We start from the raw sequence: 26,310 nt of genomic DNA on the forward strand, positions 1-26,310 counted from the left end.
TTACTGGCTCCATCCCCGGCTCTTTAACTTGTCTGTCATCTCTCCACCTATCTTCTCTATCCATCTTCGATCCGCCTCACCCTCTCCCCATCCCCCTTTTCTGATGAGGGTCTAGGCCCGAAACGTCAGCTTTTGCGCTCCTAAGATGCTGCTTGGCCTGCTGTGTTCATCCAGCTTCACACTTTGTTATCTTGGATTCTCCAGCCTCTGCAGTTCCTGTTATCTCTTGGCCATGAAGTCTGTTCTGTTCACATCTTTGTGGTTATAGTTCAGTCCATGTAATAAAACAGCTTTCTCAGTTTCTGTGAGGCGTCTGCTGGATAGGTTTCTTATCCATGTGTCCAGTTTGTTGGTTGTCCTTGTCTTTATGGTGGATCAGATCAGTAAATTACTGCTGTCATTTGTGTCTCTTCTTTGTTTTGGTCCTGTGTTGTTTGATGGTGATGTCCTTTTCTAAGGTTGTAGTCCATTGCTGTAGTGTTTAGGTACTGTGATTTTTGGTGTAAAATTTCCCGTTTGTACCTGTAGAGTCAGTTATGGGCATCATTAATTATTAATCATAGCATTCTGCATCCATTCTGTTCAGCTATTTTATATGCCTGTGGGTTGGTGAGTGGAGGTTTGTACTTCATGCTGCGGGGTAGTACCTGGTTCCTGAGGCATTTGTGGAGAAAGTGAAGTTGTTTGCAAGTAGTGCTCAATCTGTTGGTGAAGGTTTCCCATTGTCGGGCAATTTTTATCATGTTGTGCCCATGGGTGTTTCAGGTTTTAGTTAAGATTTGTAACTTGGGCCTCGGGTGAGGTTGTTGTCTTGCTCACCAAGCTGGCTTGCTTTTGTTCAGACGTTTCATCACCATGCTAGGAAACATGATCAGTGAGGTCTCTGAGGAAGCAATGTTGTTCTACTCCGCTTGGAATTTAAACTGTCCAGTCCGTTACGGTGATTGCTGTCATTTTCCAGATTTGATCTGTATGGGGTTGTAAATGGGGTCCAATTCAGTATGTTTGTTGATAGCATTACGGGTAGAGAACCATGTCTCTAGGAATTCCCATGCATGTCTACATTTGACTTGGCCTACTATCGTTGCGTTGTTCCAGTTAAACTGATGGCCTTCATTTTACGAGTGTACTGATATGAAGGAAAGTTGGTCATGTCATTTTGCTTCTGGTTGATGTTCGTGTATTCTGATAGCTAGTTTCCTTCCTGTCTGTCTGATGTAATGCTTGTGGCAGTCATTGTATGGTATTTTGTAAACTTCATTGATTTTGCGCATTGTGGGACCAGGGTCTTGTGAGTATTTGTTGCAGAGTAGCTGTGGGCTGGTGTGCTACCGTTTTTCCTAGTGATCGGAGGAGTCTCATTGTCAGTTCTGCTATGTTCTTGATGCATGGGAATTCCTAGTGACATGGTTCTCAACCCATGATGCATTCAACAAACACATAGAATTGGACCCCACATACGAACCCATACAGATCAAAACCGGAAATGACACTACTCGCCAAAACGGACCAGACAGCATGTAAGTGGAGTAAAACAACATCACTTCCTTGGAGGCCTCACTGAACACGTTCCTAGTATGGTGGCGAAACGTCTGAACAAAAACAAGCTTGGCAAACAAGTCAACAACCTCAGAGGGAGTCAACACTCAGCACTCGACGTAGTGAGTGTCAGCACTGGGTACAGAGAATCAACATTGGACATAGAGAGAGTCAGCACTGGATAAGTGTGTCAGCACCGAAGATACTGTCACCACAGACTAGAGAGTGTCAGCACTGGGTATACTGTCACCACAGGATGTACAGAGTGAGCACTGGGTGTAGTGACCCACAGGATGTAGGGAGCCTGCACTGGAATATACTGTCACCTCAGGCATAGAGAGTAAGTGCTGGGGTGATGTCAGTGCTGGATACAGTGTCAACTCTGGGTGTAGATAGAGTTAACACTGGGTATAGTATCAATCCTGGGTATAGAGAAAGTCAGCACTGGGTATAGGGTCACCACTCAATGTAGAGGACATCAGTACTGGGTATATTGTTCACTGTATACAGAGAGATCACATTGGATATAGTGTCAGCACTGGATATAGTATCATTGTAGAATATAGAGAGTCTTAACAGAACAAAATGTCACCACTGGCTATAGAGAGAGTCAGGGTTGGTCAGCTAGATATAAAGTCACCACTGGGTATAGGGAGAGTCAGAGTTGGTTAATTCAGTGGCTGGATGGCTGGTTTGTAATGCAGAGTTATGCTAGCAGTGTGATTTCAGTTCCTGCATCAGCTAAGGTTACCGTAAAAGACTCAGTTTCTCAGCCATGCCTGGGATACAGTAATCCTCAAATGAAATCACCACCAACTGTCCCTCTCGGTTGAATGAGTAGCCATACGATCTGGTAAGGCTGTCGAGACTTCACCCTTAAGGGAGAGTCACCACTGGATATGGGGAAAGTAACATTGTATATATTGTCACCTCTGGTTACTGTGAATGTTAGCACTGGATGTAGGGAGATTCAGCACTCTTGAAATAGTCAGCATTCCGTGTAATGCTACCTCTGGGAATAGGAGATATTAGCACTGGATATACAAAGTATTGGCAGAGAGTGTTAGAACTAATTAAAGGACCGTCAGCACTAGATATAAGGAATGTCAGCCTTGTGTCCAGGAAGTGTCAGCAATATATCAAGCAAGCGTCAGCACTTGATACAGGGATTGCCAGAGTTGGGGCCAAGGAGTATCCGTGTTGAGTCCAATGACGGTCAGCACTGGATATAGAAAGTGTCAGCATCAAGTACAGTGTCAATGCTGGGTACAGGGAACATTACCACTAGATATAGGGAGTATTGGCTTTGATGTTTAGCACTGGATGCAGGGACTGCCAGCTGTATCTGGAGAATGCCTGTGCTGGATCAAGGGACAGTCATTGCTGGCATTGGATAGGAGTAGTGTGGGCATTGGATACAGGGATTGTCAAGACTGGGTCCAAGGAATGGTATCAATGGCAATAGGGAGATCAGCACTGGATCCAGCAAGTCTCAGCATTGGATATATAGGATTTGATAGGGTTTGGTCCAATGACTGTCAGCACTTCATAAAGGGATTGCCATTGCTTGGTGTAAAGAATGCCTATGCTAGTTGCATGAACTGTCAAGTGCTAGATACAGAAAGTGCTAGTGCTGGGTGTACTGACTATCACAACTGAGTCTAGAGAGTGTCAGTACTGGATACAAGAACTGTCAGCAGGGAATGTTGACACACAAAGTGTCAACACTGGCACTGGTTGCAGAGTATGTCAGGCATCATCAGCATGGGTTAAAGGGACTGTGGTCACAGTGTCCAGGGAATATTACCATTAGATACAAGGACCAGCAACATTACGTAACAGAACTGGGAACACGGTACAGGGATAATCACCTTTAGATACAGAAGTACCAACACTGGATATCAGCATTGTCAGCGCAGACTAATATTGCAACACGCTGGGCGGGAGTGTCAGCATTGGATATACGGCCAGGGACCGTGAGCACTAGATAAATAGTGTTAGAAAGGGAAATTTCTATGTAAACACTGGATAAATGAAGTGTAGGGTAATGAGTAAAGACAGCATGGGCACTAGATAAAGGAGCTCCAGTTAGAGAAACCATGGAGACTGCATGAGAAAAGTGTGGACACTACAGAATAGGTTGACCCTGGATAAAGGGATTATGGACACTGGGTGGGCATTTGATTTCAACAGTTAGATACAGTAAAGGGAGTGTGCACGAAGTAAGTTGAATGTTAGCTCTGGACAACAATCACCACTGGGTATGGGAGAATGGGCACAGGGAGTCTGTGCGCTGGATAAATTTTATTGTCAATAGATACGTTCATTGGAGTTTAGACAAATAAAGGGGATCTCATAGAAATCTGTAAAATTCTAAAAAGGACTAGACAGGCAAACACAGGCAGGATGTGCCCATTGACTGAGGACCCCAGAACTGGGGTAGGCCATTTAGTACGAACAAGAGGAGAAATTATTTTATCCAGAGAGTGGTGAGCCTGTGGAATTCTGTCACAGAAAGTGGTTGAGGCCAAAACATTTAATGTTTTCAAGGAGAAAGATGTAGTTCCTCAAGATGTAGGGATCAAAGGGTATAGGGGTGGGGGGATTGTGGGCTCTTACCTCTCACAATAGGATAAGGTGTGGCTACGGCTGGAGGTTATGTGGGCAGTGTGTAAATGCACAACTGTGCATCAGGAAAGGAGAGTTTAGGTTTTGGTTAGGGAAGATATAGCTTTGTACAGGACAGAAGCTCCGAGCTGGGGACAGGAGCAGACCAGAAAAAAGGAAAATAGCAGTGTGGGTAAAGGGAAATGGGAATATGATACTGGAACAGCAAGTGACGCCAGAAGAGGGTGTAAGCACAAAATGAATAGAGTTCCAGACATGGAAACCAGATAACGAACAGGTGTTAACAAAAGAAAACATTGTTCATGAAACTGGACCCGAAATGCAGAGTCTGCTTTCTCGCCAAAGATGCTGCCAGACTTGCAGTTTTTAACCAGCAATTTGTTTTTGTTTCAGAACTCCAGCACCTGCAATTCTTTGTTTAAAGATGAAGCTTTATTTAGTCAAGTAGACGAAGGAGTACCCAAGCATGGGGTGGTCGCTGGATCTCAGTGAGACATGGGTATCCAAAAGTTGACCCAAGCGTGGGCTCGCTGCACAATAGAGCCACAGATTTTTGACAGTTATTGTAAAGTTCATCCAAAAAGTACATCTAATCAAGCCGTTTGAAATCTCATGCTACAATCGCCCTTTATAATGACAGTACTGGAAGAAATTGCTACTCCTCTAATTCTTTAATCGTGATATAGACAGGCACTGCAAACTGCCAAAAATATTTGGGAAACTATATTCACAGCAAGTGTGTTATTGGTTGTTGAAATTTCCATTCTGAAACAAACGTAGCATTTGGTGGAGGAGATCATCATGACTGCAGCACTTGCGGCGAGACAGTTAACATTTCAAATCTGCTACCAGAGCGTTCTCGGTGATTGTCTCAGATTACGATCATCCCTAGTATTTTGTTTTTATTCCAGTGATTTCTAATCTCGCTTTCTGATCTCCATCTGAATATAGCAAACATCACCGTTGTCACTGACAGTAATAAGTCATTGGTTGAGGCCAAAAAAACAACTCTGGCTAGAGTGGTCAGCCATGGTGGAATGCAAAACACAGTGCAATTCGAGCTTTTTATTTCTGCGTAGGAGCTGTAATTGATAACTGTAAATATACCACTATTTCAAATATGTCTCATTTTTACCTATTATACTCATCACAGCATGGATTAAATCTTACTTTTTATTGATGTTTAGGAAGAAATACAAATGTTTGACTCTACTGTGCGTAAAATCAAATACTATTATATTTTCCTCATGCATTAATGTAACAACAATCCTGCGACATTATTGGAAAATGAGAAATAGAAGCCCAGGAGCGAAGTTCTGATAAATGAATATTTTATAAGCTAGTGTATGTGTTTTATACTTAGATGGAGAACACTGATTATGTTACAAATTATTAATGATTTAAATGATTATGACCATGTAAATAATAATTCACTACCATGACAATTTAACATTACCACGTATGGCCTTGGATTATCCTCGCCATACTATAACAATAATTGACCCTAAATCTCCACTATTTACATACTACTATCAAACCCAGTATGAACAGAAAAAAAAGCAGCCCTGACTCTCAAATGGAGAATTCACTGCCCACGCTTGTTCAATAGCGCTAATGTTGTGATCAGACTTTTAAGTATACCAAGATGGCACTTATCTACAATTTTTTGACAGCTTTAATCATCTCACTGTCGTGTTTTCTGATTTTCTTTTTGTCAATGGTAGAACTACAAATCACAAAATTTATGACATGACCCATTCTTAAAATATTTTGTTTGATGGTTAATCATTTACACAAAGTTGAAAATCAAATTTATGTACGAAAGACAGAAAAAATGGTTTGGCTGCCCATAGACCTCAATTATTTAAAATGATTCGTAATGATTCATGCATGATTTAATTGACAGGACAGTGGACTTTGCGTGATATTGCAAAATGGGGTGCAATGTTTTCCAAGGGCAGGCAGTTTTTTTTGTCATTATGCAGCATGCTTCATTCCTCAGGGTATCTTCATCCAAAAACACTTTTTTCCCCCAAAAGTATACAATTTTTATGAATAAAGTAGTACTTGCATTAATCATTCAAATTTAATATTACTTTAAATGCAAGATCATTGTTTTCACAGTACAAGGTGTCTCACTACACTATGTATAGCCTGTTATGTAAACAAACATTTATATTTATGAGATAGTAGGAACTGCAGATGCTGGAGGATCTGAGATAACAAGGTGTGGAGCTGGATGAACACAGCAGGCCAAGCAGCATCAAAGGGCAGGAAGGCTGACGTTTCGGGCCTAGACTTCTTCAGAAGGATCTTGTCTTTGCCATAATTTTGTCAAGTTTATGCCAAAGCCTTGGAATATATGTACTTATAACACTATTATCGAACAGCTGTTTGAACTAGAAGATTACTGAATTTTCAGCTAACCACAGAACACACTATACCACCTTGATGATCCTCCAGCAGCAGCTGATACTTACATCAGAAATGTAGATCTGGGAACACCACTTGCACAGTTGCTCCAGATGAACTTTGGTAAAAAGAAAAAAATAAGCATACATTTCTAGACTTGTTCTGAAGGGGCAGATTCCCGAAAGAGATAGGCAGCAGTCACTTCCTTACTGCCTAGAATATTTTAAAGGTCTCTGTTTCCACTAATTTTTTTTTACAAAGTATATTCAGAATGCTGTAGAAACAAAAATGTCTTAGAAATACTGAAGGAATTTGCTTCTACTAACTTTTCAGGAAGTGCGTTCTTAAAAACTCAAACCCAGGGATCAAAAATTGCTTGATATATTTTCAGTTGGCAGCCCCTGCTTTTCTGAAAAAAAGATTGATTCCTAGTTCTGGATTCTCCCAAAAGAAACATCCTTCTCACATCCAGCCCCTCAGAACTTAAGGATCTTCTGTTTCCATTAAGTCATTTACTCTTCTAAACTTCAATAGCACCACAAATCTAGTCTATCCAAACTTTCCTCAGAAGACAAGCATCTATTTCAAGTATTAGTCTAGTAAACCTTCTCTGAACTACCTGTAAAACATCTGCATCCTTCCTTAGAAAAGATGAGCAATAAACATCAAAGAGAGAGCCTTTATTTCCAGCCAAGCTATTTCTTGGTACTTGTTTGGCGAGTTCAAGTGATGCAAGGGTGAGAGCTGCACTATGTAGAATAACCTGACTACGAGATTTATATACACTGTGGACAGGGTGTGTGTCAATTCCACAGTGGCCATAATAACATGCTCCTTTCAGTGTTAAGTGCACATCCTTGCCCCTCCAAACCATACCTCAGCACTTTTAGGTACTCTGGCCTGAAGATGAAAGGGACATTTGCTAACTCAGTTTCTAAAGGACATGACTTCACTCTGGGTGTAATTCATTTTGAGCCAAGGCCAGCTTGGACTTAACAGATTTATAGACTTCATAATGCTTGCAGGGGAGCTTTGTTCAAGCTGTTCCTTGAGCCATCTTCAGTTGCATTTTTTTTTTCTGATGGACTGGACAAAAATGTTCAAGACAAAACAACAGGCAAGAACGGAGGGGACAGCATACCCAAAGTATACATTTATTATTCATTCACAGGATGTGGGCATCACACCTCGGCTAACATAAATCTGTTAAGAATGGGAAATTAGAGAGTCAACCAAATTGCTGTGGTCTGGAGTCAGATGTAGGCCAGTCCAGGCAAGGATAGCAGCTTGTGTCCCAAGGAGGACATTAATGAACCAGATAGGGTTTCCACGTCAAATCAATAATGGTTTCATGGTCACCAGGGGACTTCCAGATTTTTATTTAATTCAAATTCCACCATTTTCCATAATGGGATTCAAACCAAGGTCATTACCTGGGTCTCCAGATTTTTAGTCTAACGATAATGCCACTAAGCCATCACCACCTGCCTGCCCAACACAGATTTAATTGCAAGGGTTTCCAATTCCTGCCCATAGATTGAAACTGCACTCTTGCAGTGTGTACAACAGTTGGAAGCGAAATGCAGATTCCTTTCCAATACTACACTGAAAATACAATGATATCTTGTCAAAGGCCTGCTCTTAGCCTAATCTGCTAAAGTTGATGCCAATTCCCAGCAAGCATATGCAAAGCTAAATCTATAAAGCACAAAGCTACCAGACTTCTGCTGGGCAAAGTGCAGGTCTGATCCAGAGCAGACTTGACCTGACTGGCGAGGTCCTTGGATAAAACTTTGTAGTCCACGGGAAGCAGTGAAACAGATTGACACTTTCTGGTTTCCTCTTTTGCGCCCTTGTTGATGATGGTGCCTTTCCTCAGGCATTCTGCAAATAAGATGGGATATCAACTACATGTCAAAGCCTTATCTGTAGCTCGGTAGTACTTGTACATCAAAACATCTTCCCCGTACCATAAGGTGTACTATTATAGTAACAGCATGTACTTCCACAGAAATTTAGTTTTTATGTAGATATGACCAAGATGTTTTCTGAACTAAAAAATTATTTCTTGCATCAACTCTATCAGCTACTTTTAAATAACTGCTTTTCATCACACGATGTGGAGATGGATTTAAAAGCTGCCCAATTATTGCTGTTAATAGTGAATGTTATTATCACTCATCGCAGCAAGCATGTCCATTTACAAAATAAGTAGATTTTTTTAAAAATGGAGAGTTCACTGAAGTATTGTAGGATAATTACAATTTTTATACATTCATTGCAGAAGGCCGGCTTTTCAACGGCAAAAATTAAAAATTAGTGGGTCATAATTATACTTTTAAAACACATTACAAAATCATGTCAGATTGTAATCAGTTCCTGTGAAATGACACTTTATTAAAAAAAGCTTTAAAATATAGTTAGTAGCAAGATTTTTTTGGTTGAACTTTATAGTCTTCTCTCTCCTCCCCCACCATATACAGTGCATGGACAAGACTGGCAACACTAGTATATGCAATGTTTCTTCTCAGCAGTCCTCATGTAGTGTGGCTTACTAGGTTACACAAGAAGGCAGCAAGAACCAATATGTTCATATGGGTCTGAAGAAATAATTACATTTTCCTCAAGTACTTTACAGAATCTAAACAGCGCCACTAATGACCCCAGATTTTTACTTGAGAGTTTTCTGAAACAAAATTCAGTTTTCAAACTAACATTTGTGGGATTTGAACTCTCAAGTTCTCTATTGTTGGTCAAATCCTCTGGATTAACAGTGACTTAAATCACTTTAGCTGTCAGATAGGAACAAGCTTGAGAGAAATATTTAAATCATTCTTTCCAATTTCCTTACCTTCTCTTGAAGAAACTAAAATGAATATGCAGCATAGTTCCAAATGATAATAGCTCATTCAAGTAGTCACGCATGATAGGCGAAAAGGAGAGAAGGCAGAAATACTCAACAGAAAAAAGTTGCCTAAATTGGATATTTCATCACTGATGTAGAGAGAGAAATGTGAAGTTAAATTTCAGCTCTATAACCTTTACCAGTCGATCATGGGTATTAATCAAGCAATGCAAAAGATACAACAGAACAGGAGTAGGCCATTCAGCCCCTTGCGCATTCTTTGCCAGTTAATAAAGATTATAGCTCATCAGGTTAAATCTCAAATCTGCAATTCTACTTATACCTGGTAACATTTCATTCCCTTGCTAACCAAGAATCTGTTCATCTCTGGCTTTAAAAATATTCTGAAATACTGCTTCCACTATCCTTTGAGGACAAGTTCCAAAGACTTACAATCGTGAGAAAAATGGTCATGTCTTAAATGTGTTTTAATTAAGTCACCTCTTAGTCTAACCTCCATCTGATACAAGCTGAGCCTGTCCAACTTTTCTGCACAAAGCAACAAACTTATTCCATGCTATTCTGGTTTGGTTAACCTTCTCTGAACTGCTTCAAAGACACTAATATCCTTCCTTACAAAATACGGTACACATTACTCTAAATGTGGTCTCACCAGTACAAGGGAAGTATGACCTCCTTACTTTTGGATTAATCCCTCTTGCAAAAAAATTATAACATTCTGTTGACTTTCTTAATTACTTAGCTTCATTAGCTTATTGGCCTTTAGCACAAGGACACTGACATCCATCTGTATGTGAGATCCATAAACTTTTACCATTTAGATGATGTTTTTTCATTGTCCATTTTTTAGAAATAATTTCACATTATATATCACTTGTCAGATCTTTGCCCATTCTTTTTTATAGTCTTAGATCCTCTTCACAACTTGCTTATTTTTGTCATTTGGAAAGTTTGGAAACCATGTCTTTTGCCCTCTTATTGAAACTACTGATATAAATTATTCATAACTGAGGCCTCGGCACATGTTTAGGGGGATGGGTCTGGGTGGGATGCTTCAAGGGGCGGTGTGGACTTGTTGGGCCGAAGGGCCTGTTTCCACACTGTAGGGAATCTAATCTAATCTAATCTAATCAGATCCCGATGGCACACCATTTGTAACACCCTGCCAATCATAAAAACACATGTCTACCGCTGTCTGTTAGCCAGCCGATTTTCTATCTATACCAATAAGCTACCACATGCACCATGATCTTTTATCTTTTGCAAAACCTTTACTGTGGTACCTTCTGGAAATCCAAGTACAATACATCTGCTGGTCCCCCACAGCACGTTACGTCAAAAAGGACTCCTCGGATTGGTTAAACAAGATTTCCCTTTGACAAAATCTATGTTGACTCTGCCTTATTACCTTCAACCTATTCAAGTGCTCCACGATACACTTCTTTAACAAATAACATAAAAAATGTTAAAACTAACTGGTCTGTAGTTGCTGGCTTTCTGACTTCCATTTTAAATACAAAAGTTACATTTGCTACCTTACAATCTAATAGGAGTTTCCTCAACTCTAAGATGTTTGAAGATCAAAACCAATTTTTAAAAAAATCAACTATCCCATTTACCATTAGAACTTGGAAGCATATCAGTCTATGGTAAAGTCCAATGCAAAAATCTCTGTTCAATTTATCTGCCATCTATTATTTATTTTTCATTGTCAATCTTGTTAAATCCTTTTCTTTCTTAAATATTGAGAAACACTTCCATATTTATATGTCCAGCTTTTCATGCTAATTTTTCCTTAATTTCACACTTTTATTTATACAGTTATACTCTTTTACTTTAGATTTGATAATTATACGCAAACCCTGGCATTAAGCAGGCTATACTGCCATCTGGAGACACACACCGCTGTAGAATACACAACGTAAATGCTTCTGCTTTTTTACCCCCTACTTCCTTGGCATCCAGTTTTGCTTCTTGTACCTCGGTGCCACCGTCAGTTTACTTGCCTACCCTGCAGCCACCACTCTCATTCAAATAAGCACAAAAGAACTTCAAATCTGTTGTTTGACAATTGGAAAGACCAAAGCTCCTCCACTCCAGCCCTCTGGGTCCCCTGTCCTGCCTTACTCGCAGTCACTGAACAATGACCAAATCAGAAGATCCTATCTTCAGAGGAGTAATTTTCCTCTGGTACACAGAATCCCTGATGGGCAGTGTCTAATTCAGCCTCCTAGAAGCTGCATGAACTTCAAACACTTACTGCAGATTGCTTTGGATCACGCTAGGTCCAGGACCTACTGCTACAGGTATGGCACATCACTGGTCTTGACATCCTTACTGAGATCTAGCTACCTGAGTAAGCCATTTAATACAATTAAGCATTTAAAAAAAAAAACTTTTTAACTTTACCACTAGTTGCTATATGATTTTTAGCCTTAGCAGTACAAAATTCTCAGTCATTTACTAGTTACTCACCAAATAGTTAGTCTCTTCTTCTGTAAAAGGGAGGAGGAATCAACTTCTGGAGTCTGAAAAAGTTAGAAAAACAGGAACAGAAGCATCTTCCTAACTCCCTCAAATCCGTGAACTTGAGTGTAATTTATTGTAGAGTACTTCAAGTGTCACGTCACACTGAGTTAGCTAGTTTTATTTGCTCCTAACACAAAAGACCCGAGTTGACCTAGTTAAAGAGATTTCAACCGCTTCTTGGTAGCAGATGAGCATTCTAGTATCTCCAGTATTCCCTTTTGTGTATAGTTTGAAACACAGCACAATGCCGAATTTATTTCCTGGAATTGTGAACTGAACAGCTAAAACATTAGTGTGCAGTTTTCAAGTAAAAAAAGTGATGTCACTCGACATTAAAACAAAGCTCCAAACATTGCACCTACAGATACTGAACCTTTCAGCAGTTCAGAGACACAGAAGCCAGCCCGCTGTCAGTCCATGATGAATAAAACTGGCAAAGATCACAAAATGTATTGGCTGCAAATTTCTATGCCATTTAATGCTGTCACAAAATACCAGAACAGCTCTTCATAGAATTGCTCAACATATTTCCATATTCCAAGGCTGTATACTTCTTGCAAAGAATGGCATTACAAAGGTAGAAGCAGCTTTAAAAAACTAAAGCATATGTGGATTTCATAAAATACCTGAAAACAGCCCTGGTAATCCCTGACATTTTCAATGATCTGTAAGTAGAATTTAAAATACTGTACATTAAAATCCCTGGCAGTATATTTTATAAAATTACATTGGTATTATCAAAAAACAAACATGTATTCAGTTATATAAACAAAAAAAAATCTGATGTGTAAGAATGTCTAAAAACCTACTGTACACAAGTCCACATCGGAAAAATTCTGAGACTATGCCTAAAGGGCAGACTTCAACAGTACTTCTTTGAAAAAGAACACACAAGAAAATCTTCTTTCTGTAACACCAGACATGTTTTCACTCATTATCAACCCTACATATTAAAATAGCATTGACATCCACATCTTTTGACTGTTTCAGTAAAATACCAGCTCTGCCACATACTGTTGAAATGAGGTCTTAAAAGAAAAAGAAATTCCAATATAGTACATGGTCATATGACGTGGAAGCCTTGGATCTGAATGGTTCAGTACTGCTTTGATATTCATAGTTATTTCCTTTTCATTTTGTTTCTTGGAGAATTCTTCAGTAAATTCCTGAGTTTGAGGTAAGTTCCAGTTGCCTCAGAAAGATTGTCATATTCAAAAGGTGTAATTCCAGTGGCAAATTTACTCATATCAGGGACAGAAGAAATCCTATTCTCCTCTCTTCCTTCTGACACAGCATCACAAGTGATGGATTCTTCTATTTTCTCTGAACACACTTGGTTTTCTTCAACGGATGTTGCTGGTGTTGAGGTAGAATCTTGAATGGTTCTACTGCCTTCTATTTCCATTCCAGAGTTTTCAGATGGAGCACTCTCTTCCCTATATGAAGTGGTCTGCTCATCCCTGAAATTGACTGAAGATGCTTCAGCAACTGGACTCCCCATATTACTTTCAAGTGTCCCCATTTTGTCCACGGGTTCAACTTCCATATGGTTGTCAGGTGCATGCATCGCTGGAGAAGAATTTGTAGAATTCTTCATTAATGGTGAATCACAAGGACCTTCTGTTTCACTATTAGCACTTTCGGTCTGTTCCAATTCAGCCCATATTAACCGCTGTTGTTCTTCCAACTCTTCTAAAGACAGGACATCAGCATCCAAAGTTTTATCAGCATTCTCAGCAGCTGAAGCTCGAGCACTTCCTTCTTCCAAAGAATATCCTCCTGGAGAACAATTTGAAGGCGTAGAGGGAGGAGTATCTTTTGGAAGCGGAGGTGGTGTTGGAGTAGGTGGTGCAGGTGGGATAAACATCGGTGGTGTAGAAGGTGGCGTTCCTTTTGGCAGGGGTGGCGGTGACGATGACGATGTTAACGGGCAATCGGAAGGTAAGGGTGGTAAAGGTTGAAACGACCTTGGTGGTGTGTCCGAACCTACAGAATAAGTGCACCAGAGATAATATCCAGCAATAAAAAAAAGCCCTCAGTAAGAAGTCAATTCTATCAGGATAGCCATGCTTCACAAGTAAATTTGCTCGATCCAGGAAACAGGAAATCAACAATTAAATGATAACTGTTTCTGATATCATTAGACAAGTACCAGTAAAGTTAGGTCGGTGGTGTGGAGAATAATCACAACATTTTCAACAATATTTATCTAAAATATCATGGAATCCCTACCGTGTGGAAACAGGCCCTTCGGCCCAACAAGTCCACACCAACCCTCAGAGCATCCCACCCAGACCCATCTCCCTATAAACCCACTTAATATACACATCCCTGAACACTAAGGTCAATTTAGCTTGACCAATCCACCTAGCCTGCACATCTTTGGACTGCGGGAGGAAACCCAGGCAGACACGGGGAGAATGTGCAAAATACACACAGACAGTCATCAGAGGGTGGAATTGAACTCAGGTCCCCAGTGTTGAGGGGCAACAGTGCTAACACCACTGTGCCACCATGCTAGAATGGAATGAAAAAAAAAATCAGAGCCAGCAGTACACAATTTACACTGAATTCAAACTAGAGCAGAGATAAAGATGGACAATGCTCTTATTTGGGAATAGAATAGGTTGAAAGAAAAATTGTTTTTTTTCCTTTATTCATTCTCAAGATAAGGGTGTTGCATTCATTGTCCATTGTCTAATTTTCCAGAGGGCAGTTAAGAATCAACTGCATTGCTGTTGGTCTGGAGTCACACGCTATATCAGGTAAGGATGGCAGTTTCCTTCCCTAAAGAACATTTAGTTAATCAGGTGCGTTTTTCCAACAGTCAAGGATGGATTCATGGTCATATTAGATTCAATTCCAGATATTTATTCAATTCAAATTCCACCATTTGCCGTGGTAGGATTTGAACTAGGGTCCCCAGAATATAATCTGGGGATCTGGATTGTCAGTCCAGCAATAATACCACTAAACCATCACGTCCCTGAGGTGGTGGTAGTGATTGCAGAGGTTTGGCAGTGGCTGGAGAGTATTGGTGAAATTGACAAACTGACATAGGGCTTCCACCTACTACCTTTCATCTGTAACAGAGTAAATATCTAAAGATACTAATGAAGATAACAGTCTCAAATTTGGATAACAAAGTGTGGGGCTGGATGAACACAGCAGGCCAGACAGCATCTTAGGAGCACAAAAACTGACGTTTTGGGCCTAGACCCTTCATCAGAATATTCCGCTTGGGAACCCTGCAGCCCAATGACTTGTGCGGCTTGAGGTGGTGGTGGTGGGGGTGGGGGTGGGGGTGGGGGGGGGGGGGGGGGGAATAGGTGAGGGGTAAAACAGGGCAGGCGGGGATGAGCTGGGCTGGTTTTGGGATGCAGTTGGGGGGGGGGGGGGGATTTTGGAGCTGGTGGAATCCACATTGATACCATTGGCCTGCAGGCTTCCCAAGCGGAATGTTCTGATGAAGGGTCTAGGCCCAAAACATCAGCTTTTGTGCTCCTAAGATGCTGCCTGGCCTACTGTGTTCATCCAGCCCTACACTGTGTTATCTTGGATTCTCCAGCATCTGCAGTTCCCATTATCTCAGTCTCAAATTTGGCTCAGCTTCTGAGAATATTTGGAGGACAGCATCAAAAAGTTCTTGAAAAATTGTGTTTGAATTTTTAGTCAGGTATAGGTGTCAATTTCACATCTCAGGATCTCGGCAAGCAACTGTAAGATCTACAGATCAAACAAAGAATCTCTTCACAGTACACCAGCTTGCTGTGATGTACTTATATACTACTTGATTCGCTTCATCTCTGATAAGTGGAATAAGTGTATGGAACTAAACTAAAATAATGGTGATGGAAATCTGAAATAAAAATAAAAATTTTGGAAATATTCAGATCAAACAGTAACTGTTGAGAAAGAATCAAAGTTAATGTTTCTGGTAGATGATTATAACTGGAAAAAGTTAGTCACATACAAGAACAGATTTTAAACAAATACAGAAACATTGCAAGTTTGAAGCAGCAAGAAGACATTTGGGGTAAAGAAAATTAAATGTAAATGTCCAAATTGTCTGAAGTGGGAAAGGAAAATAGACGAGGAAAGTCAGTAGATGAGTAAATTGGTAAACAGTATAAAAATGGGAGACAGAGTGAAGAAATAAATGAACTAGCTAATGTAAGTGTCATAACCTTGGAAGATGCAAATAAGAACAGAGAAATGGCAGATACTTTAAACCAATATTTCACATTAGTCTTAATGCTCCCTCTAATTTTCTTACCAGCGGCACAGGCCTGCAAGGGGTATGCATTGCAGTGACTTCCAGAACCACAAGTCAATGCCGCAATTGCTTTGTTAACATTGATTATCCTGTACAGAACTATGAAGAGGATGTGCACTCAGTGCAGCTTTGAAGGAATGTTGGACGCCACTGTTCAAGGAGGGACGGAGTCAAAGCAGGAAACCATTGGTCAGTTAATCTAAATCTGTTGTTGGGAAAATGCTAAAGTCCATTATTATGGAAGAAATAACTGGGCATTTAGAGAAACCTAACACAATCAAACCGAGTCAACATGGCTTTATGAAAGGGAATCATGGTTGACAAATTACTAGCATTCTCAGGATATAACAAGCAAATTTGATAAAGAGGAACCAGCAGATGTAGGGTATTTGGAATTTTGGAAGACATTTGATAAGATGCCACATAGAAGGTTATTGTGCAAGATAGAAACTCAACTCTGGGAGTAACGTATCAGCATGATTGAGGACTGGTTAACACATAAAAGTCGGATAGTTGGAATTAACTGGCCTTGCTCAGATTAGAGAGGTAACTGGTGAAGCATCATATCAAATGAGTCTTGGGATCTCAATTATTTGCATTTATAGTAAGTACCTGGAAGAGGGAGAAGACTAATGTATACAAATACAAAAAATAGGTGAAGGTACATGTTGTGAATGAGAAGATAAAAGGAATTTGAGGGTATTAGATAGACTGAGTGGGTGGGCAAAATCTTGGCAGAGAGAGATAAATGTGGGAAAGTGTGAAATCATGCATTTTGGTAAGGACAATCAAAAGGCAGACTCACAGAATCTCAGAAACCTATTAAATTCTAACAGTACTACACACAGTAGGCGCAGGAAGGATGTTACTAATGACCAGGCGGTCCAGAACCAGGGGTGACAATCTAAAGATATGGGGTAAACCATTTAGCCCTGTGATGAGGAGAAATTTCTTCACCCAGCATGTGATGAGCCTGTAGAATTTACTATCACAAAGCAGTTGAGGCCAAAATATTGTAGAATTTTAGGGAAGAGTTGGATATAGCACTTCTTTGATCACACTAGAATGTGTACAGAGGTAGTTTACAGGATGTTACCAGGAATGAAGAATTTTAGCTGTGAAAAAACAGTAAATAGGCAGGGATCATTTACTTTGAAAATAGAGGAAGATGAGGGGGAAATTTAATTGTGATGTATGAAATTATGAGGCCTCCTTTAGCATATGGATAATGATGGGATAGTGTAGGGGGAGGGGCTTAGATTAATTCACCGTTCGGCGAAACATCGAGGGCCGAAGGGCCTGCTCTGCACTGTATTGTTCTATGTTCTATGTTCTATGTTCTATACTGAAGAAAAGGAAGACCCATTTTTCTTATCAGACAGGTCAATATCTAGGACCATAGATTTTAAAGTAATTGCCAGAAGGATTGGAGAGAAGAGTTGAGGAAAATCTCTAATGTAGAGAGTGGCAGCCAGTTTGGAACTCTGACTGGTAAAACAGTGGTAGAGGTAGAAACCATTGTCGCATTTAAACAATACATGGATATGAAATACTGAATCCTACAGTGTTACAGAGCACGAACTGGAAAGTAACATTAGGAATGGATGTGATGGTTTGGTCTCAAAGAGTAGCAGCAGACAGTGTACAGTTGGACAGATTTTAAGAAGGGACAACAGGATGAGATGATCTGAAATCACTGAACTTAATATTGTTTAGTAATTGGTAAAATGTTTAACTGAACAATGAAGTGCTGCCCTTCAAACTTATAAGCCAGGCTCCTTCAAACAAAAAAGGGAGTAGAGGTCAGAATTGGAATGGGATAGAGAAGTGAAAAAGAACAGGTGAATGGAGGGTTATGTTTGATGTCTGAAGAAAGGAATTCTGCAAACTGGCCACCTAACTGATTATGATCCAGTATACTCTGCAGATTACGTGCACGAAATTTAAATTTCAAGTTAACTGCTGTTTCACTCAGCAAGTGTATTTGAGGCCATGGATTGAGGGAAGTGAGGAGCTAAAAGACAGTATTGCACTTCCTGAGTGAGAAAGAAAGGCATTGCTGGGCAATGACCGAGAAGTGGACCAAGATGTCACAGGGTACCCAATATCCTAACAAGCAACTCTATGAAATGGCTATTTATTTAACATGACATGGGTAACTTGACATCATAGCAATAAAAGGTAGGGATAGGGATCAGTAATGAGAATTCTGTTGGATTTGTTTTCTGTGCACAGCGCTCAACTTATAACTGACTATCACATGCTAATTGTGAGATCAGTTCTCTCAGGAAAAAAATGGTATCTAACGCTGAATATTTCTTGATATTCAGCTAGAAGAAATTTCTGCTTATTCACGCCCGAATTTGAAAAGCAAGGTAACAAATTGGTAACAGTGGAGAGGTGGTGGTACGATAGAACAGAGTTGTCAGCATACACTTGGAATGAGATGTGTTCTTTTGGATGATGTCACAATGAGACAACATGCAGATGCGGAAAAGGAGGGAGGAAATCAAGTGTTTGATTCTTAGAGATTATACTCCCTTTAGGAAGCATCAGTGCAGGACTGACAACGAAACACATTGGTGGTGACTATCTGTGACAATTCAGAGTGGCCTAGGAGATTTAACAAATGGAAAGATATACACATTGAATGGTTGGTTCCTAGGGACTACTGAGAAACAAATTTACAAAAGGATAGTGTAGACTATGAGTACAATGTCCCAACGGCAGACATGCCTAAGACCGGAGGCTGTAAGTTTAGGTGAGCAGTAAGTGGTTTAGAGGGGAAACTGAGGATTCTTTTCACCCATAGGATGGTAGAAATATGGAAGAAAAACAGAAACAGCTGGGGAAGCTCATCAGATCTGGCAGCATCTGTGGAGACTTTGGAATAAGCACAGGTAAATGGGAATAGTATAGCTTGGCATTTGTTGGCCAGCATAGACAGTGAGCCAAAAAGCCTGTTTCTATACATATGATTGAAAACAAACTAACAACACAAGCGAAACGATTCTGGGATCCGTGGTTTAGAAATTTCAGAAATATAATCCTGATCATTTTTTTAAAAATTCAGATATCCCTATTGATCAACCATTACTAACTATATACAGTATGTACTGATTTTAATTTGCACCTTAATTGACTTCAAGCCCATTCAATCAGAAGTAAGATTGAAAGAATATTCTATGGTATACATGGACTTCACCAATAATGAAGAAACCTTTCAAAATGAAAGGCAGAAATGTTGTCCAAAAAGATTTCTCTTTAATTAGGTCAAATACAGTCAGACTCAAGACATGCATCATTGTAACATGCTGTTACAACTGGACACCTTATGGGGGGAATCTGGCTTTGTCTTTTACAAAGTTTCTCAATGAGTGTAATACTGTTCTGTGTGTGGGCAGTCACTCCTTACAGAAAATTGACCCCTCTTGGCAAAATGGTTCTAAGCTATGACCCTTGAACAAAAAACTCACTTTCATCTCAAACAATTTTTAGCTGTACAGTGTGCAGGCAGTACCGTCTTTCATCTAAAACAAAAGGTGCCTTAAATTTCTATCAACTATCTTTAAATTTTACAATTACATAGCAAAATATCTTAACTGTACAAAGAAGTTGATGTCCTGACTTTCATTTCTTTTAAAATGAAACTTTCTTTATCTGTGCCATAGTATAAAGAACTACAACCTGTTTCTAGTTCTCTGCTTGATACACATTGTAACTTCTAGCTGGGATGTAGGCAAAATAAAGATCTGCAATGTCATCTCAGGAAAGCACAGGTGCTTTATTTTTGTGTTTTTCACTCCCCTTCTTAAATTTCAATCATCGTCAAAAACCAGCCTTCTTAAATGGAAATTTCAATATCAACACCTACACTCCAAGTTTTTGAACATTGCGATTTTATGGAAGAAACTACCATCTTATCATATATTTTGGTAGAAATCATGATGGAATTGACACACATATTTAACTGTTGTACCTGAATCTATTTCCATGTCAAAAGAATTTATATCTATTTCTTCAGACTTGCGCTTCTTTACACTTCTCAGGCTTGAGTCAGCATCTGAACCCCTTTTGTTTGCACTGTGTTTAGTCTAAAGAGAAGAAAGAATTTAAGTTGGATCAGTTTAAAAATTAATTTCTCTACTTTACATAAACGGTTAAAAAGCAGCGTCAGTCTTAAAATTGCTCTGCTCCATGTTTGCCTTGCCTCATTACTACAGTTTCATGCCGAGGTATGATTTCACGTGTATTCATTGCTCTTAGGTACCTTACCCAAATTGGTAATTTCCAACATACATGCCTACATGGGAACATCAATGGATTATTTGTTAAGGAATTTTCCGAGCTTCATCTCTTCACATCATATCAATATATTTGCACTTCCCAATGTGAATTCTGTCGGATTTGTTTACTCTATGCACAGCATCCAAATTATAACTGCCCATTTCATGCCGAATAGGAGATCAGTTTCTCAGGAAGCAAAAATCTTTCCTGGCTGACTGATTTGTGGTTGTAGTCCAATCATTTCTCAATAGTTCAGTTTTTCTATTCTAAAGGACTAATAGATGAACCCTCAACATGTGTGTATTAAGCACTGTCAAACTACATTTTACATTGAAAATATTTCAGTTACTTTTTTCAGTTTGCATGGTTTGCTTAGTTTCTATTATGTTTCCTTCTAAAGCAAAAGGCATCGTTTATACAGATATCTGGTAGCAAACAGCTGAATCTCAGGAAACATTTCTGATGGCTTAGAAACTAATACAGAAGTGAATCATATTACCTAGGTCGTAGTTTTTAGTTCCCTGTTTCATAGCAATTTTAAGCCAATTACCCGATACTTGTGAATGTAATTACCCATTTCAAACTTTTAAAAAACTGATTAATGCTGGTTGAACCCAGCTATTTCAAAAAAAAATACGTGCAATAGATAAGATGGTGAAATGTTAAGCTCACCATGGGATAATCAGCAGCCAACTGATGTGCAAAATATTCCTTTAGATGATGAGCTTGCATTGGAATTGAACCATACTGTCTCCATTCCTCATGATACCATAAAAACAAATATCAAGTCAGTTAGAACAACACTTTCAGGTACATATCACTACGTAAATAAAACTAGGTGTGGATCAAAATCACTTAAGACAGCTACCTGAATTCATTTATTTAAATTATACATTTTTCTACAAAGTGTTAAACCTTATATCCTGATGCAATAAATAAGAGTTATTCAGACAAGACCTTCCAAAGTAACACAACCTCAGAATCGTGGTCAACATGGAAGAGACTACAACAAAACTAAAACAGGTACAAGCCCTATGGCCCAATATGCCTGTGCAGACACATAATGCTTGATAGTTTTTTTTGAAGTTGTGGGTAAAATTTTTGAACATAAAATACATGCTGTGTGAACAAGGCTCCCAGTAAGAAAGAATAGAAAAGCATGTTATTAGTATATCAGGGAACCATTCTGATTACTTTCAAGACATCTTATTCACAGAGGCATCCAAACCGCTGATTATCCAAGTTTCTCTGTAAAAGGTGTTGAACCATAAAGACAGAAAAGGGCCCTGTAAGGACAAAATAAAAACAGGCAGAAATAACTTCTGTTGAATGTTAACGTTGAGGTTTTGAGAGAAGCAGATACTGCTTGAACAATGATTGAAGGAACCCTTGATAGCTCAGTTGATAAATACACAACCTAATTACAGTATTTAACCATAAGAGTCAGAAAGATCAAGTTTTGATTCCTTGGTTAGCCAATCTAAGCGAAGGCCACGATGAGCTCTGACATAAAACCAAAGGCTGCAGACCAAGATCCAGCTTAGTTGCTGAAGTAATTATTTTGGAAAACTGAGCCAATGACAAGAATGTTGATGCTTACATGCACTGGCCATAAAATGTAACTCCAAGATTAACCTTCGCATTTATAAGCATTCATACAAATTAGGTCATTCAAAAAGATCATGGCTGACCTATCCATGTTACCAAATTCCATTGAACACCTTTAATTCCCTTGTCTAACAAGAATCTTCTGACCTCACATTTGAAGCAGTCAATGACCACGTCTCCACTGTCTACTGAAGTAGACAGTCCCAGAGGTGCACAAACCTCAAATTCCCCGTTGTCTGCTTTAAAAAGGGCGGTCTTTAAATTTTACAACCCTGTCCCTTAGTTCTAGACTCTCCTATAAGGTAATATCTTTTCCACATCTACCTATTCACACCATTCAGGATCTTATAAATTTCAAATCATTCCAACCTCACCCTTCCAAATCCCAGTGAAAACAAGCCCAGTATGTGCAACCTTTCTTCAGCGTACAACCTGCTCAATCCAGATATCATTGTGCATATGCTTTTTCTTTAATTCGGACGCTTTCCTTAAACTCTCTTGCAAACCACAGATTTTTTTTTTCCTTGTGGTGGTGGTGATGGTGATTAAGGACAGGGGTAGTGGACAGTCGGGTCTTGGAATTCTTCGTTCTAGTACTTATTCTGCTCCAAAATCTTCATCTGAATTGAAACTGCTTTTCCATTTGTATATCTTTTAATCTAATATACCACTTTGGGTGGGAAAGAAATATAGAATCAAGTGTACCGAGTGTAATGCTTACATCCTGAATCCCTTTTGGAATAACAGTATTGAATCCTGCATAATCAATGAGTTTGCTTGTATCGTAGGATGGAAGGCGAGATTTTAGATGTTGTTTGTCATGTTCTGTTTCACTGTCGCTAGAATCTGTAACATTAAAGAGAAAACAGAAAATGGTTACAATATATTTTGGCATGCCCCAGTAAATAAAGACAACAATCCTAAAGGTTAGGGCAAAGCCTTCGTCAAATCATGAGCTTTCCAATTTCTTTAAAATTCTGTTGAATATCTTCCCCAGAAGGTGAATTATCAGTCAAGCAGTCTACTGACTTGGGCAATAATTGTGTTTCTACTTGCAGTTTTGTTGGATAAATATTTTTAAAATCTCTGAACTTAATATTAGATTATTCTCTCATGATCCTGTTAGCCAGGTAAAAATGCAAAGCTTGCATCTTGCCACGAAGAGATACCACTCAGCAGGGTGCCAGATGGATTTCTTATAATTAGAAAATCTGGAGTCGCCTCGAGAGACAATTGTCAGAATTTTAGCCTCCATTGAGCTGCATAGACATTTATACACGCAGCTCAAACATATAAACAAGGATTGTATTGTATTTTATGGGAGCTATCAGCTAAAGCATTTTATTGGACAAGCTGTTCCCAACATGTTGCGTGGCTCAATAATCAGAGTCACTAAGAAGCACAGTGGTGCAAAGGAATGAATGCTGGATATAGATTCCTTGATTAAGGAGAATATCATTATGTAGCCAAGGTAACTCTTGTTCCATACTAGAAGCTAAAAACTTGTGCAGTTTCTTGCCAGATTCAGCTTATTTTCTCATTTCAATCTAAAGATTAAACTGTTAAATCTGAAAATAAATCACATGTTTAACATCTAAAATAAAAAGGCAACCCCATCAGGATTTTCTGCAACAGAATGAGGTGTTATGGGTTTCTTTCTCAAAACTGTCTGGTGAGTGTAAACTACCTAAAAATACAAGACTACCATATGAGAGAGAGAGAAGAGTGCCCCAATGTATTGACTATGATGTTTTTTAAAAAATGCATACACCACATATTTCTAGTATTTTGTGGAGTGATTTACCTTTTCCATCATATAAAGCAAGTCCAGAATTCTCTTGTTGGGTCTCCAGCAGCCATCCTGGTGGATAACCCAGCTGACGCATCCGATATATAAATGGTGGCAGAGTTTCATCAGTCATCCCCAGAGCTTCTTTAAGTTCTACACTGCAGAATCAATTCAATCAAATAGAAAACAGTGAGTCATGAATGTTATTCAATGCTGCAAACAACAAATATTTGTGACCATACAGTAAGCTATTCTACAGGATGTTTACAGTTTCACAGTTTGGAAGGTATTTTTGTGGATTTTGAACCAAGATTATCTAAAAAATTGTTTAAAAAAGGCTGGTTGCTGCACAAATTGTATCAATGATATAGGAACTGCAGATGCTGGAGAATCCAAGATAACAAAGTGTGAAGCTGGATGAACACAGCAGGCCAAGCAGCATCTCAGGAGCACAAAAGCTGACGTTTCGGGCCTAGACCCTTCATCAGAGAGGGGGATGGGGGAGGGAACTGGAATAAATAGGAAGAGAGGGGGAGGCGGACCGAAGATGGAGAGAAAAGAAGATAGGTAGAGAGGAGAGTATAGGTGAGGAGGTAGGGAGGGGATAGGTCAGTCCAGGGAAAATGGACAGGTCAAGGAGGTGGATGAGGTTAGTAGGTAGGAGATGGAGGTGCAGCTTGAGGTGGAAGGAAGGGATGGGTGAGAGGAAGAACAGTTTAGGGAGGCAGAGACAGGCTGGGCTGGTTTTGGGATGGTGGGAGGAGGGGACGAGATGAGCTGGGCTGGTTTTGTGATGCAGAGGCGGGGGAGGGGAAGAACTGGGCTGGTTTTGGGACGCAGTGGGGGGGGAAGGGGAGATTTTGAAGCTTGTGAAGTCCACATAGATACCATTGGGCTGCAGGGTTCCCAAGCGGAATATGAGTTGCTGTTCTTGCAACCTTCGGGTGGCATCATTGTGGCACTGCAGGAGGCCCATGATGGACATGTCATCTGAGGAATGGGAGGGGGAGTTGAAATGTTGTTTCGCAACTGGGAGGTGCAGTTGTTTGTTGCGAACTGAGCGGAGGTGTTCTGCAAAGCGGTCACCAAACCTCCGCTTGGTTTCCCCAATGTAGAGGAAGCCACACTGGGTGCAATGGACACAATATACCACACTGGCAGATGTGCAGGTGAACATCTGCTTGATATGGAAGGTCATCTTGGGACCTGGGATAGGGGTGAGGGAGGAGGTGTGGGGGCAAGTGTAGCACTTCCTGTGGTTGCAGGGGAAGGTGCCGGGTGTGGTGGGGTTGGAGGGGAATATGGAGCGGACAAGGGAGTCACGGAGAGTGTGGTCTCTCCGGAAGGCAAACAAGGGTGGGGATGGAAAAATAGCTTGGGTGGTGGGGTCGGATTGTAGATAGCAGAAGTGTCGGAGGTTGATACTTTGTATCCGGAGGTTGGTGGGGTGGTATGTGAGAACGAGGGGGATCCTCTGGGGGCGGTTGTGGCGGGGGCGCAGTGTGAGGGATGTGTTGCGGACTTCACAAGCTTCAAAATCTCCCTTTCCCCCCACTGCATCCCAAAACCAGCCCAGTTCTTCCCCACCCCCCAATGCATCACAAAACCAGCCCAGTTCTTCTCCTCCCCCTCCCACTGCATCCCAAAACCAGCCCAACCTGTCTCTGCTTCCCTAACCTGTTCTTCCTCTCACCCATCCCTTTCCCCCACCTCAAGCCGCACCTCCACTTCCTACCTACCACCTCATCCCGCCTCCTCGACCTGTCCGTCTTCCCTGGACTGACCTATCCCCTCCCTACCTCCTCACCTATACTCTCCTCTCTACCTATCTTCTTTTCTCTCCATCTTCGGTCCACCTCCCCCTCTCTCCCTATTTATTCCAGTTCCCTCTCCCCGTTCCCCTCTCTGATGAAGGGTCTAGGCCCGAAATGTAAGCTTTTGTGCTCCTGAGATGCTGCTTGACCTGCTGTGTTCATCCAGCTCCACACTGCTATCTTGGTTACTGCACAAAAGCAGTTTTATATTGAAAATAACAAAATACAATGCCATTTTACAAGTGGCAGTACTTTTAATCAAGGGGAAAACTGGAGTAACTCCCTTCAGGTTCTGTCATAGTGCTGTGGAGAAACAGTAGAGGGATAGAGCTAACTGAAACTGAAAGTATTGCAGATGCCGTAAATCAGGAACAAAAACAGAAGGTACTGGAAAGCTCAGCAGTCCTGCAGGGTCTGTGAAGAAAAAGATCAGAGTTAACGTTTTTGGGCCCAGTGACCCTTCCTCAGAACTGACGGTAGATGGGAAAAGTTGGACAGACAAAGGGCACAATTTTAACCTCACTGCGAAGCCTCTTCCAGGGATGCCTAACCTGAAGAAGTT

At 40.3% G+C, this 26,310-nt stretch overlaps 1 protein-coding gene across 2 annotated transcripts in view; it reads right to left on the bottom strand.

The window, feature by feature from the left end:
- Positions 1 to 5,420: 5,420 nt before the first annotated feature.
- zcchc8 (zinc finger, CCHC domain containing 8) overlaps positions 5,421 to 26,310 on the bottom strand; it is a 37,802-nt gene continuing 16,912 nt past the window's right edge. Inside the window, exons 10-14 of one of the 2 annotated variants that reach the window (XM_059655064.1) lie at positions 23,950 to 24,092; positions 22,867 to 22,991; positions 21,210 to 21,296; positions 20,230 to 20,344; positions 5,421 to 8,463 (exon numbers count right to left, since the gene is read on the bottom strand). In XM_059655064.1, the coding sequence (XP_059511047.1) occupies positions 8,234 to 8,463; positions 20,230 to 20,344; positions 21,210 to 21,296; positions 22,867 to 22,991; positions 23,950 to 24,092 (700 nt within the window). In that variant the 3' untranslated portion in view covers positions 5,421 to 8,233. Of the gene's footprint in view, positions 8,464 to 12,424; positions 13,961 to 20,229; positions 20,345 to 21,209; positions 21,297 to 22,866; positions 22,992 to 23,949; positions 24,093 to 26,310 lie in introns of those variants that run through there. The other variant, XM_059655063.1, reaches the window with a different exon arrangement.

The sequence above is a fragment of the Stegostoma tigrinum genome, chromosome 26 (genome assembly GCF_030684315.1).
Source record: "Stegostoma tigrinum isolate sSteTig4 chromosome 26, sSteTig4.hap1, whole genome shotgun sequence".
NCBI lineage: Eukaryota > Metazoa > Chordata > Chondrichthyes > Orectolobiformes > Stegostomatidae > Stegostoma > Stegostoma tigrinum.